Consider the following 14,878-nt stretch of genomic DNA (forward strand, 5'->3'; position numbering starts at 1 on the left):
GGGAGGGGTTTGCAATGTACCTTATGTGAAAGCTCCCAGACGGCCTTTTTTTATTAAATCTACAAATGCTTTTTTCATAAAATTTTTGTGAAGTTAAAAACTGCTGATGAATCAAAAACACCTATTTACGCGTAAATGTAAATTATTTCTCAGGGTTTCAGGGAAATGCCAATGAATAATTAATTAATCAATCTTTCTCGCAAACTTTTTGGTTTTAAACTATTCCTATGAGAAAGCAGAGAAATAACAAGGGCGAAGAAATGGTTGTAGATTATCTTAACGATTATAGTAATATCCTCTATTCTCCCTGAGTAATCCCCAGTGAAAAACTATTCCAGGGCTTGGCACCTGCAGGGCAGCCGCGCGTCAGCCGCGTGAAAGCCTCAGTCAAATCGTCATATTATAACTTTAAAATTCAGCTGGATGCCTAAACCCGTTCCCAAGCAGACAATCCATCTTTTCGGATTTTTTTTGCACACAAGCTGGTTTCAATTTAAGACTTATGCCTGACAGAGGCGCGGCTGCCGAGGCCTGATATATTCTATTTATCAAATTTCAATATTGAGTTTAACTGCATGTAATTTTACTTTCGGGGCCAGTAATTATTTCAAATAAAGCAAGCATTATCTATAATTTGTTATAATTTTACATCTAGGTCTGGTCTGTCTGTCGTTAATTTAGTTGGATACAATACAATATAGAAGCAATTTAAGCAGATAAAATAGTGTTAACTTTTGTTGTTAGTAGCGAAGCTACACTATAATTCGAAATGTCCGTCTGTACGTCTGTTAGAGACAAAGTGGGGGAAACGTGATTTTCTCGGCTCCTATTAAAGATAGACAGCTGAAATTTTTAGTGAAGATTTTTATGACATATGTGCATCTAATCTATACATTGTTTTATCCATCTGTTTGTTGATTGGGGTGCTAGATCGATTCCTAGCTTTTTTTGTTTTTGTAATTTTTCTCGTAATTTTCATTATAATTTGTATATTGATTGGGGTGCTAGAACGATTCCTAGTTTTTCAAGTTTTCATCATTATCAAAACATCTGTTCAAGATAAACGACGGATTTTTTAGGTATTAATTAAGTCAACATTCTACACATTTCTATAAAGTTTTTTAAGATATTATAATTGGTTTGGGTGCTAGATCGATTCTTAGTTTTTCAAGTTTTTATGATTTTTCGACTCCTGTTTAAGATAAAAAAAGCTGGAATTTTTAGGGATTAATTAAGTCAACATTAAACATTTTTTCACCAAGTTTAATAAAGACTTGCTATTGGTTGGGGTGCTAGATCGATTCCTAGATTTTACGTTTTCTTATTAGCTTAATGCCTCAAAAGACATTATACATTTTCAAAAGGTTTCGTGATTTATTCCATTTATGTCTTTTTAACATACTCAAAAGATTATTTTTTTTTCTCAGATGTCTATCAATAAACTTTGAGCTTCGCTACTTATAGATGTTGTCATCCTTGTTGTGATATTATTTGGAAAAAATAACGTTTTGTTTGACTGTGTCCTTCCTGTTAAAAATCTTAGGTTAGATATCATGTTACTTTAGGTTGTCGTGTTCTTTTATTTTAACAAAATCAATACACAATATTTTACAAATTTTTAAAAATTGATTGTACTATCAACGGATTTTTAAAGTAGCTACTCTAAAACTTGGGCAACAACGTAAATGTACTTTACCTTACAAGGTTTCGTGATTTTCCATAAACAATTTATTATATACTGAGAGACAGACCACAATAGGCTGTTTATTACACTTGTACCCAAACTTTTGGGACTTTAGTGAATTTTGATTGGTTGGTTAATTATGTTGAGTGTTTAAATGTTTCAACCACTGATTGTAATCTACAGAAGGAGTAGTTTTGTGTATCATCATTGGGTTGTATGGTCTTATCCCTTTAGATCCCTGACTAATAACTGTTTATTAAATCATTTGTTATTTGATACTTGCGGATACGCCCCTAGTATCAGGAACAGCCGAAAAATCTTATGATTGTTTATGGATATTTTATAATTCTACTCTCTCATAAATCATAGGGTTGAGGGTTAGAAAATACACTCCAATTCCATGACATTGTCAGAATATAACTTAATGAGAAATTATATCAGCCGTAGGATCCCTTCACCCCCACTTGAAGATAGGTATACAATTTTCCATTACTTAAATTACTGACAATTTCATGGGGCTGGAATATCCTATCAAAGGATTTAAAATGCAAAGACACATATTTTTTAAACTCCCATTTTATACATCTTAATTGGAACTGAGATGGTTTTAGTCTATTTTATTTCTATAAAAAAGTCTTGATATTGATATGCTATTGTTCGAAAAAAGAGCCCCTAGATGCTAGGGGCACAGCCGCTAATACTTTTATAATGAACAAAGGATAAAAATGCTAAAAATAGCAGAAAAAAGTTTACAAGTTGTGTTATTTATAATTCTCTCTTTTATATGTTTACCTATTTCAGTAAAACTTGTCAATTTGTTGCTTCGCTATTAATAATGAATTTTTCCCTGTTTACACAGCAAGGCCAATATGTAGTTTAAAGTTATTTTCAACTTTTAACTCAAATTGATAGAGAAGGACAATTTTAGGTTAAAATTGTTTTTACTGTTCAAAATTCGTTAGCATAGCTTGACTTCAATAAAGACCTAGAACTAATTAATTTTTACATTCTTTAAAGTTTTGAGTAAAAATAGTTTTAAAAGGTGACCATATAAAGCAGTAAATTTTTACAAATTCAAAGATAAACAAAATCTATTTTTTCCTATAAGGTTTTTTTTTTAACAATTTTCAGAAAAATAGTTTCCAAAAATTGTTATTACTCCAAACATTTTTTCTTCCTTCTTCATTTATATAGGTGCTTTTCCTCTAAGTGCCTCTTGAGCATTGAACAGGGGGTTTGTAAAAAATAAATGGGGAGGTTTAGCTTACATTTTTTGTGCTTTTGTTAAAATATACATATTATTGTAACACGACGAACAATATTTTGTCAAAGATTGATGATTACATTATTATTGAGGAAAATATGAACAACATAAACTATACAGTTTAATCTCAAATAATTATTTCAAATATTTGTACAACATAAAATTTTAATCGAATTGATCAAATTTCAATTTTCTCTGGTTAATCTATCTATTGAAATAAAATTTGCCCTGGAATTCTTTAAAAGAAATTTCAGACATCTACTTTAAACAGCAGCCAAGAAAATTATATTTCAGAGAATTCTCATCTTGGAGGGCCAAAGTTTGCCTAATGGTTATCAGAAGTAGCAGCCGAGAAAATAAATCGAAAAAAATCACGAAACCTATACGTGATTTTCAGCTGTCGTTAGGGGGCAAAACTTAGTGAAATTGACAACCTTTCTATCTGCCCCTCAAATATTATTTCAGATTTATTTCGCTTGTTGGCCATACCTTATTCCTGCTAAAATTAACGTCGTTGATACAAAAGACCTACTTTACAAAAGACCTACTTATAAAAGACCTAATCTACAAAGAACCTACATCTACAAAAGACCTACCCCCACAAAAAAATCGAATTGCAAAAAGGTCTAATGCTGCAAATGGTCTATCGGTATTTATCAAATTAATGATATGAATTTTATAATTAGATTATAAACGACACAATTACGAGACATTTGTTGAATAAGCAGAAAGTTATTATTTTTGTAACAATGTAATGAAATAATTACATAAAAATCTTCCAATTTTGGGAAAAAAATCTTCGAATTTTAAAGGTATCCAATATGGCGTTAAAACACAGGCATAAAATTCAAAACCGAAATTTATTATTTGTTGAATAACTGTGTCCACAGGCTGAATTATGAAATTCCGTCTGTCCAAAGTCTGTGTTGGCTACATGGTCTCGAACCTGATACAACCTTGCTTAAAAAAATCGACCCTTTTGTAGTTGTAGGTATTTTGTAGGTGTAGGTCTTTTGTAGGTGTAGGTCCTTTGTAGGTGTAGGTTTTTTGTAGAATAGGTATTTTTGTTGGGGTAGGTCTTTTGTAGCAATGCCAAATTAACAGCAAAATACATTTAACCTGGTAGACAAATGATAAAAATAACTTTACTCGGTCAATCTATTATGATAAATAAATATTAGGACTATTTTTTGTCACAAAACATTAAGAATCATTAAGGTAAAACATAATTTTGTCCAAAACGTTTATCCTAATATCAAAGTAACAGGATGTATGTGTGTCTGTCTGTCTGTGTAAGAACAGATCTCGCCAAACGCTGAACTGATATGTTTTTTTTCACAGTGAAGCTTCTCATAGTTTTTTTTCGGAAGGTTTATTACTATTTCGGGGGAGGGTGCCACCACCATTCAATTGCCCCTAGAAAAAAGCTCATCGAAAAAAAATGCTTCTCTTTTAAATATCAAAACTGGGGCCTCTAAATTCTAATAAAATATGTCAACATTCAATTATAAACGAACGAAGAACAACAGAATTACGGACCATCTATCAAACTAACAGACAGACTAACATTCACTACGCAAAGAGTTGAATTAGTTACTAAAATACATTTTTAATATTTAATGTCATTTTTTTTTGCTGGGGTTTAATGAACTTCAATTTATTTTTAGATTAGTGCAAAAATAATTTTAATATTACTATGCAATTAATAATAACTTAACACAATAAAAATGTGTAATTATATTTTGCCAAATCACGTAGAAATATCTTTTATCCGTCTCGACGTATAAAAATGAATATTTTCTTAATATTTAAATGCATATTTGATATTATATATATATTAATAAATGACTATTTTATGTAAACTATGATAAGTTTTATAATATTAAATATTTGTTTTACTGTTGTTATATTTGAATGGAATAACAGGAATAAAAGCACTTTACCTCAGAAATGTACATAGAATACGTGGATTGAGATTCTCGCATGCCCTGATTAAATGTTTCTTACAGATGGCTAATATAACGTTACCCAACCCCCTTATGACTTTACCCAATCTACTCCTTTGAACATGTATGATCCTATTGACCAATGTCTGAGGACTGTATTAGCAACCTGAAATGACAACAAAAATACCGTCACATTATCCACGCGTTCTATATTCATTCCCTTTGATCTTTGTGTTTCATTTTACTAACCGCGGACTATAATACAATGCGATATAACTGTGAAAATACGCAGCTTATACCAATAACGAAATTAATTCGGGGGAAAAATCACGAAACCTATACGTGTCTTTCAGATGTCGTTGGGGGGCAACACAATGTAAAATTGACGACCTCTCCATTTGCCCCCAAATATTATTTTAGATTTATTTTGCTTGTTGGTTATACCTTATACCTGGAAAATACGACGAAACCCGCTACTTCGTTTTCTTTCCATGATCCTATTGTTTTTATTTTTAGTTCGGGCACCGGAGCAGGAGCAACAAGGAGCAAACCGGATACCAATTCAAGGAATTTAACATTTTATTTTTAAAAGCGAAGCTTTTCTATAATTAGGGTCGGTCCGAACGTCCGTCCGTACGTCCGTCCGAGATAGTTAGCTTTTATTGGTTAATTTAGGCATGTTAAAATTGTCCTATCGATTTCAAACTTTGCATGGTGATTCCTGTAGTAGCTATAGGTACGACTTAGAAAGCGTAGCAACTCTATAATCGTTACCAGAATGTCCGTACGTTCATTTTAAACATGTTGATTTTTGTACTTTTTTTAATAACAATTTTTTATGTGATAAAATCATCCGATCGATCAGATTTTTTGATTACTGATTCCTATTACAATAAGGTACAATATTATGAGCGAAGCATCTCTATAATCAAGTATTAAAAATGTCAGTAGGTCCTTAAACAGAATTCTGTATTTAACAAATTTTGCAACAAATTTACGTATAATTTTGTCAAACCTTTTATTTTCATATTTTGCAATATTCAGTTCTGAAACTCAACAAAAGTTGATATTCGTCTGTCATATCGTTTTAGAGCTTCGCTTTTATGGATGTTGTCATCCTTGTTAAAGAATTTTTAGCATGACTCTTTCTCTCTTTTAATATTTCCTTTTTTCTCTCTTTAAATTTTCCTATTTATCCCTTTCTCTTACTTCTTATTCTACATTTTTTTTTCTTCATAAATATTGTAAATTTTTCATGCTCTTTAGCTACTTATGGACATACTTGTCCGTTTTGTTGTATAATCTCTAGAGGACGAAATAAACTATTATCTGGAAGTGTGTACAGTAATGTATTGAGTCTGTTATTGGTCAATACTTGTCCCTACTGTCGCGCAATTTACATAGCAGCAGTAGAAACTTTAACGAATCTATATCTGCCCTACTGGCGTACTGTTACTAATAACTTAATGTAGAAAACCTTTGCTTTAAAAAATGTGGATAGGACATTAAGAAATTATTATTTTTTAAAGTGGTAAGGATTTTTTGTTTTGATAAAATTATGCTTCTTGTTAAAATATTTTGGTATTATAATAATAAATAAAAAGTTAAAATTGCTTAGTGCGGCGAGAGATATCAGTTCGAAGATCAGGTGATTTTGTAAATTTTCTAAATATCTCATTTTTACCCCTTGTTTTCGTGTGAATGGTAATAGTTTTCCGCGGGTATTAAAATGAAAGTTTATAAGATTAAATCCAGTTATGTAACCCCCGACCGGTCTAACAAAACTGGAATTAATTTTATGATTCATATTTTTTAGCGATGCTAAACATGATTTTTCAGTATGACTGTGAATCGGTTCTGATCCAGCGGATATAATTCGGTTTCGAAGCCATACTGGAAATATTAACGTAGACGTGACTCCAAAATTTATCGGCATTTTCTCTCAACGTTCCTTGTTAAAATCCTTTGAGAAAATAATTTCCTTTAACTTTCTAAACTTGGACATACACTGAAGTACTTGTAGTCATAAGAGGTAGTAATACATTCGAGTTCAATGTCTAAATTATTTAATAATACAAATATAGGATCAAGTCTGGTATAATAAGGTCACACTTTTTGTTTTCCCCCTAAAAGTGCCTATCATGACATAATAAGGGGGGGGGGGGCACCTGTTAGGCCTATACCTTCGTTGCCATAACCCTGCGGGGCTGCCTTGTACCCATTATTACCTAACCTTCTTATGTACTAAACCAACAAACGAATAACCCTCTCGCCCGCCTTATTTTCAATTTATTTCAGTCCTCTTTTCATATATCCGACTTGATTCCAAATCTCCAATTATAAAACGCTTGAATAGTAAAAGAAAATATTCTCAATAGCTCTTATACAAAAAGTTACACTAACAAAGGCCCAATAGACAAAAAAGGCTTCAAATATTGACGCATTTTCATTTTTAGCAGCGTACATTTTCTATGCAAATTTCTGTTCTTACGTCTGACCGAGTAGATTACATATATTGCCTAAAAATGATTTTAAAGTTTTTAAACGTTTACTAATAATTAACAAAAATGCCATATATAGGGATTTAATGACAATTTATGCCGAAAGGTTTATTTTAGATATAATTTTTTTTAAAAATTTTCTACATTTTCCGCGTATAACACGTTACTTGTTAGATATCTCCTCCCTATAAAAATTTACCTCTAAGTTTGCATTTACAAGAGTTACGGGGGAGTGGGGTAAAACCCCACAACTCTTAAAATCCCCCAAAATATTTTTTTGCGCTTCGCTTCGTGGTTCTAAGTCCAAATCATGTATTTTTTATACATACTAGCCAACATGTGGGTTTTTACCCCCCTAGTCCCACCTAAAAAGACTTTTTCGTTCTTGGATATACTTTTCCCTGTTCTTACTTTATATTGCGCACCTTTTCTTTTATTTCTTTGTTGTTTAGTTACTTAATGAATGTATAGAGGTATTTTCCCTAAGGAAAATTTATTCCAGTATCGCTTCGAAACCGATTGATTTCCGTCTAGAACGAGGTGGATTCTCTCGGCTGCTATTTCATGCTATTTTGTATCAAGATCACTTTGACTAATGAGCGTCTTGTTTAACTCTGTGGTCAGAAAATTAATTTTAAGACAGCTTAAAAAATGACGTCACACAATAAAATTGACCAATGAGAGGCCAGTATACACTGTAATTGACCAATGGTAAAATTTAACACTGACCCTCATTTCCATTTTTATCGTATTACGTCATTTTTGTGGAGGCATTTTCTCACTAATTTTAACTCAATCGTTACCATAATGTCCGTACGTCTATTTTCAACATGTTGATTTTTACCTTTTTAACAACAAATTTTTATGTTGTATGATTATCCGATTGATTTTTGGAACACTGATTCCTAGGACAACAAAGTACAATGTTATAAGCGGAGCATCTCTATAATCAAGTCTTAAAATTTAAGTTTGCCCCTATACAGTATCCTTTATTTAAGCAATTTTTCAACAAATACATTTATATTCTGATTATATAGTTCTGACACTACAAGTATTAATGTCCGTTTGTCCTACAGTTCCAGAGTTCGCTTTTGTGGATGTTGTCATCCTTTTTTCCAATAAATTTATACTTGTTCATTTTTAGTTCGTGTACGGAAGCCCCCGGAGGACCCGGAGCCCCCGGAACAAGAACGACGATGTGCATTTCTTTACAATTTCTCCATATATTTTACTTTAGGTAATACTAGAGACCTCTAGAGGCATTTGATGAAAGGGGTGGGGGGGGGGGAGGGTGAGGGAGGTTGATGTCGAACCACAACTTTTCAAATATAAATGCCAAAGGAAAAAATATATTAAGGTTATTCTTATCTGAAAGCAATTTTTTCTAAGGAGGATGGCCTTACCCTTCCTAAATATTTGAATAGACTTTTTATTAGGCTTCACTATAAAGGAGAACCATGTCATATCGGTTTAACGATATCCCTCGGTACAGACGATCACCACACACACATACACACATCGTATTACTTTTAAATAAGAATTATAAGTAAATAACTCTCTAATTCAGAGATATACATAATCTTAACCCCAAAGTTGAACGTGTTAAATTTTGTCAGTGATAGGTGTAAGTTTTATTTTGGGAAATAATTGTTGTAATTAAACCTGCATTGGTCCGTCCAGAAAAAAATAATAACTGTCCGCTCGTTGTCGGAAAGGTGGAAGGGTTTAATCTCGGCTCAACACTGCGTCCTAACTAAAAATATTTAAAATTGTTCCTATTTCTGCTGTGTCAGGTGCGTGACACTAATACTTAGACTGCCCTGGCCCATAACAGATGCAATATCACAATGCATACTTAGGACTTCCAGAGAAAGGTTGTGCAATCTATAAGTTGGTTGTTTGAAGGGCTTTTGACTATATAATATGCATATCATCAGCAAGATTTGGTTAAACCTAAATAAGACCTCGTGGTTTCATCTCCCATAAAAATACGCAACTATTAAATTTAAGTCCTATTTGTGTACATTTGACTTTACCAAAGCATTTGTCTAATACTGATGGAAATGTTACAGAGAGGGAGTGGATATTTGACTGTAAATTACTATAGTAACCAAAGTTTTTAGATAATTGAAAATATTTTACTTTTCTTATTACCATTCTTTAATTTCAGGTATGATTGGCTTTTTTGTGTTTTGGGGAGCCCTATTATTAAAGATGTACCTACCTGATTATTCATACAGGTTAGGAGAACAAATAGTTAGTCTTGGGGAGCCCTATCATTATTCATAAATGTAAACAGATAGATAGATAGTGTTGGGGAGCCCAATTATTATGAATATAAGTTGGAGATATAGATACATAGTTTTGGGGAGCCCTGTCATTATAAATATAAATTGGAGACATGGATAGATAGTTTTGGGGAGCCCTGTCATTATAAATATAAATTGGAGATATGGATAGATAGTTTTGGGGAGCCCTGTCATTATAAATATAAATTGGAGATATTGATAGATAGTTTTGGGGAGCCCTGTCATTATAAATATAAATTGGAGATATGGATAGATAGTTTTGGGGAGCCCTGTCATTATAAATATAAATTGGAGATATGGATGGATAGTTTTGGGGAGCCCTGTCATTATAAATATAAATTGAAGATATAGACAGATAGTTTTGGCTTTGGTGATCCCTATTATTCTATATATATGTTGGAGATATAGACAGATAGTTTGGGGAGCCCTGTCTTTACAAATGTAATTTGGAGATATGGATAGATAGTTTTGGGGAGCCCTATTATTATCTATATTAGTTGGAGATACAAACATTTAGTTTTGGGCAGGGATAAGGAATAAGAAACCTGGCCATTAATTAGGTCCGGACCTAGATTCGAAAGGGATATTGCATATTTTACCAATTCCTAATTAAATGATGTCACTGGCAAACGATCCCAAGTAATATCAACCAATAGGCAATTGGCGGATGCTGATATAAAAAACATGGCATCTAAAATCAAAGAAAAATTTTTAGATTGTCTGCTTCTAAATAAAAATAAGAAATAATTTAAAAAGGTGTTCGATCACAACAGCTTAATTATCAAATCTGCCCAGAGTTTTACATTAAAAAAATACTATATATAAAAAAACAAAAATAAAGGGATTATTGTTTGGAAAGTGGGTAGGTAAAAATTATTCATTTGGTAGTTTATAAATGAAATGTTGCATTTCAAATTTTAAAATTAATTGAAACACCTCAATGTACTATTATATGCTAAAAAGTACAAAAACATTATTCTATTAACATGGAACAAGAAGAATTGATAGAATGTTACCCAAATGCTTATTTACTTGTACTGAATTTATTTAGAATTTTAATAAGGAATGATAAAATGATATTTTCAAATAAAATTTTTACACTTTAATAAAAAATGCAAACAACACATCCTAAAATCTGTCTGAGGCAAACCCAACAATAGCTTTCTGAAAAATTCAAATTACTAGAGTAAAAAATAAAATAATTTTGGGAGACAAAAGCTATTAATATATTGGTTCATAAAAAGTTCTATTTTACTTTAGACTAGCTCCCTGAATTTTATTTTATACTTTATCTACACACACACACAGCTATTTCATTTGCGTTGATAACGAACTAATGCACCATCCCATATTTGTTTTTTAGGCATAGGCTTGAAATAAGTTAGAGTTATACAGTTTTTAGAGGGATGGATAGTTTTGGATGACCCTACTCTCTATTACAATTCATAGAAGTTAGGGAAAGATAGATATTTTTAGAAAGTCCTATATGCACTGGAAATATGTAGATTGTTTTTATTTTTATTAATTTAACTTGATTAGCAATGAGGCAACTATATAACAATGTTTTAAAGATGCCCTAATAATTTATTACAAACCGAACTTGAACTCATTCTTCAAAGGGGCAAGATGGGGTTAGAAAACAGCTTTAAATTTTAAAAGAAAATAGCCTAAACCCTTCTCAAGACCTATTTGAAGCTTCCCTATAAGTGAGAACTAAATCAGTTCTGTTTTATCAAAATTTAAAGTTTCAGACAAATAAAAACCTTACTACTTTATACATTAGGATAGAATAGAAAATTACAAAACCAGGTGTATAAAATTCCAGGTCTTTATATGCAGTTTTCACCAGACTCACCCTTTACAATAGTAATGTCTATGCAATTGAATGCCCATTTTGTGTGATACTTAACATTATTCTTTGTTTTTAGTGAAGATGAAACTCCCGATAATTATTCCACCCATGTACCGACCACAATATCAACCCACAACACCACACTGCCCCCAACACAGAGTCAATCAATCAATCAAACTTTCAACAATATTTCAACACAATCAGCTGATCACTCACGCAACCTCTCCACTGATATCACGTGATAAATATTTTTATCCAATCAGAGACAGTTATTTTTGAATGTGGAGCTCAAATATGAATGTTTTTATTACAGTTATTTCTAATATATTTTTATATTCTACAGTAAAAATGGACTATAAAGTTATGAACAATATACAAATACTTATTGTGTATCCTTTTAAGGGATGCTGTCATCCTTGTTAATAAACATATTTGTGATTTTATTAACATTATCTCATCGAAACAAACCTTAGAATTTAATTAATAGTTTTTTGTTGTTGTTAAAAGATTGTATTTTTTTCATATTATCTTGCACCTTAATCTTTTTCCCATAGAATAATTCAGATAGAATTATCTTTGCAATTTAATTTTTTCATTCTATATATACCCAAAATGATGTTAGTTAAAAGTATTTATATTACAGAAATTATCTAGCTAAATGAGTGATTTTATAAAAAAAACTCTAGATTTTTTACAATCCTATATTGTGTCTTTAGTATTATTTATCATAAAAATTATAAAGATTAACTAAAATGTACGAAACTTGTATAAAACATGTTTGTGTAGTTAGTTAAGATATAAAAAGATTGTAATTTTTGCCTACATATCATCATAAGCTCAATACCTTTTATAGTTATCAAATTAAATAAATTTTTATATGCTATAGTGAGTTCATTTGAATCCTAATTAAAAAGTTAGGATTATCAATTCTTTTAGAGGGTATGTTCTCCACTTCACTAAAACCTTATGAACCCATTCAAATAATTTAGAGAATGAAAATACCTGCACTACGTAAATTTTACCCTCGAATTTAAACTTGACTAAACCCCTCCCCCCCCCCCCGCAAAACAAACATTCTTGATTATAGATTTTCTATTTGAAAAATGCAAATATGAAAGGACTATTATTTTATTTATTAAAAACAACTTAATTACTAAATATAAATCTTAGTTTTTTTTAGCCCGTGCCTTCGGCCTCTCGGGGCCAACAAAACAAGAATTAATCATATAATTTATCGTTTCATTACCCGCGGAAAGCTGTCTATAATACGACAAGTATTCAACCTATTCTACTCTAGTAGGTGTGAGCCTCGCACATTTCTATTTACAACAGAAACCATTTTCAAGGGAGAATCTCCGTTGCTCCGTCGTATTGCTCTCGTACTCTCTCATGAAAGGTGACGGAGAATATTGAAAAGAATATGTTGAGTGTTCGTAATTATAAATCACCACCAAGAATGCCGTCATTTTTTTATTACCTTTCACGGAACATGGTAAGTGAAGGTTTGCTCCACCATATAACACTGTAAAAATTATAATATTTTCTAAAATTAAAAAGTCTTTACAAAGTTTGTTAAAGGTTATTTGTGTTAAAAAGTTGCTAAGACATTTTTAAAGTTCTATATGCATAGAACACAAATATAAACAAATTAGTTTGAAAGTTATTGAAATTTGAGCACTTATTTCTTGAAAATCATTTAATACTTTTTTTAATGTAAAAAGAATGAAACAAACTTTAGTAATCGTTCACCCCCCCCCCCTCCCCAATAAAAATGTACAAGTCTTCGTAAAAATGCTAGAAATGAAATTGTTTTTTTCCCCAACATTACATTTTGGCAGATTGACTTCTATATCATTATAGGAAAAAAAGACATCTTTACGATTCTTCAAATCTAAAGTAAAAATATATAAAAAAATTTGATTTATGTAAACATTATGCATTTATATGAGAAATTAAAAAAAATTGCTTGGATCTCCAAAAATTTAAAATGAAAGTTTCAATAAATTATCAATTATTTTGTTAAAGTCAAAGATACAGAAATTACTCATAAATATAAATCTAAATTTAAACACAATGAATATTTGCAAGAATATTGTGGTATTTCCTTTTAATTTGTGGTATTAAATTATCCTAAAATTTAATATTCAAAAAACTAGTTCTGTTAATCGTTGTATTTAGAATTTAATTTAGGCTGCACAAACTGACAGTTTCCTAGCTGGGTTAGCAATATGTTTATAAAAAATAATTAAATTTCTAAGAATTTTCGGGTATAGTCCCTTTCGTAACATCGCACCTTATGGGGCAATTCTTCGTATTTTTCACAATAACTTTTCTCCTATTTCTAGCCCCTGCTGGGGGCTCTAACCCTGCGGGGCCAATTTCCTAACCCTGTGGGGCAATCACCTAACCCAATATAACCTAACCTAAAATAACATAAAAAAAAGCCATTTTAAAAATACGACGAATCGCCCCATTACGAAAAGGACTATTCCCGAATTTTCTGGTATTTCCTTTTTTACCAGGGAGGGATAGGACATCGGAATATAAATTATTCTAAAATCTAAAATTTAAAAAAACTAGTTCTGTTAATCGTTGGATTTAGAATTTAATTTAGGCTGCACAAACTGACAGTATCCTAGCTGGGTTAGCAATATTTTATAAAAAAAAATAATTAAAGAAATGGCGGGTTTTGGTTTACTTGAAAAATACATTATTATGTTTTGTTTATATGATAAAATAAGTTTTTAGATTACTAAATAGATTAATTCAATCTTTTTTTAAGAGCCATCTTGAATAAATTTTATTTTATACTAATATCCTTTTATCATGAGAAATACCACTAAAATAAATAAACAAGAATGACAATATCTATAAATAGAAAAGAATAAAACAATGTGGATTTGTTATGAAGTTATTTATAAAGCAGATATTAGCAGATAACTACATTGATACACTGGACTTATGTAGTATGACCGACAAAACGATGTATGAAGTAAATTATCTACCTTAAACTTTTACCCCTAACAGTATTATTATATTACACAAACATATACGGATATTTTGAATTATAGAGTAACTTCTTTATTTTTATACTAGCGGCTAATTCTCTAAAAGCCCATAGTGGCACTAAAGGAGGGGGGGGGGGGGGTATGGAAGGTGACTAGCAAGTTTTAAAAACAAAAGATTTTTTTTTCTAGGAGTAATTTCTCTTGGGAAATTTTAGATACCCTCCCCAAAAATAGTTAGAAACTTTCTCTAGATCCAAAAGAAGCTTTACTGTAAAGTTGAACCATATAGGTTCAGCGGTTAGTGAGATCCTTCG

The 14,878-nt window shown here is 31.1% G+C and overlaps 2 protein-coding genes across 3 annotated transcripts in view; one reads left to right on the top strand and one right to left on the bottom strand.

The window, feature by feature from the left end:
* Positions 1–14,878, bottom strand: part of RpS23 (ribosomal protein S23) — a 245,661-nt gene that overhangs the window by 82,181 nt on the left and 148,602 nt on the right. The window lies entirely within an intron of this gene.
* Positions 1–14,878, top strand: part of LOC145319301 (uncharacterized) — an 82,428-nt gene that overhangs the window by 38,770 nt on the left and 28,780 nt on the right. The window contains exons 3-7 of one of the 2 annotated variants that reach the window (XM_080161368.1): positions 5,411–5,459; positions 6,511–6,542; positions 8,540–8,632; positions 9,566–9,635; positions 11,633–12,439. The exons of the other annotated variant lie outside the window; for it this stretch is intronic. Coding sequence (XP_080017494.1) covers positions 5,411–5,459; positions 6,511–6,542; positions 8,540–8,632; positions 9,566–9,635; positions 11,633–11,798 — 410 coding nt within the window. The 3' untranslated portion in view covers positions 11,799–12,439. Of the gene's footprint in view, positions 1–5,410; positions 5,460–6,510; positions 6,543–8,539; positions 8,633–9,565; positions 9,636–11,632; positions 12,440–14,878 lie in introns of those variants that run through there. 2 annotated transcript variants of the gene reach the window in all.

This window comes from Acartia tonsa, chromosome 5, assembly GCF_053477335.1.
Source record: "Acartia tonsa isolate MP-2025a chromosome 5, ASM5347733v1, whole genome shotgun sequence".
NCBI classification, from domain to species: Eukaryota; Metazoa; Arthropoda; class Copepoda; order Calanoida; family Acartiidae; genus Acartia; species Acartia tonsa.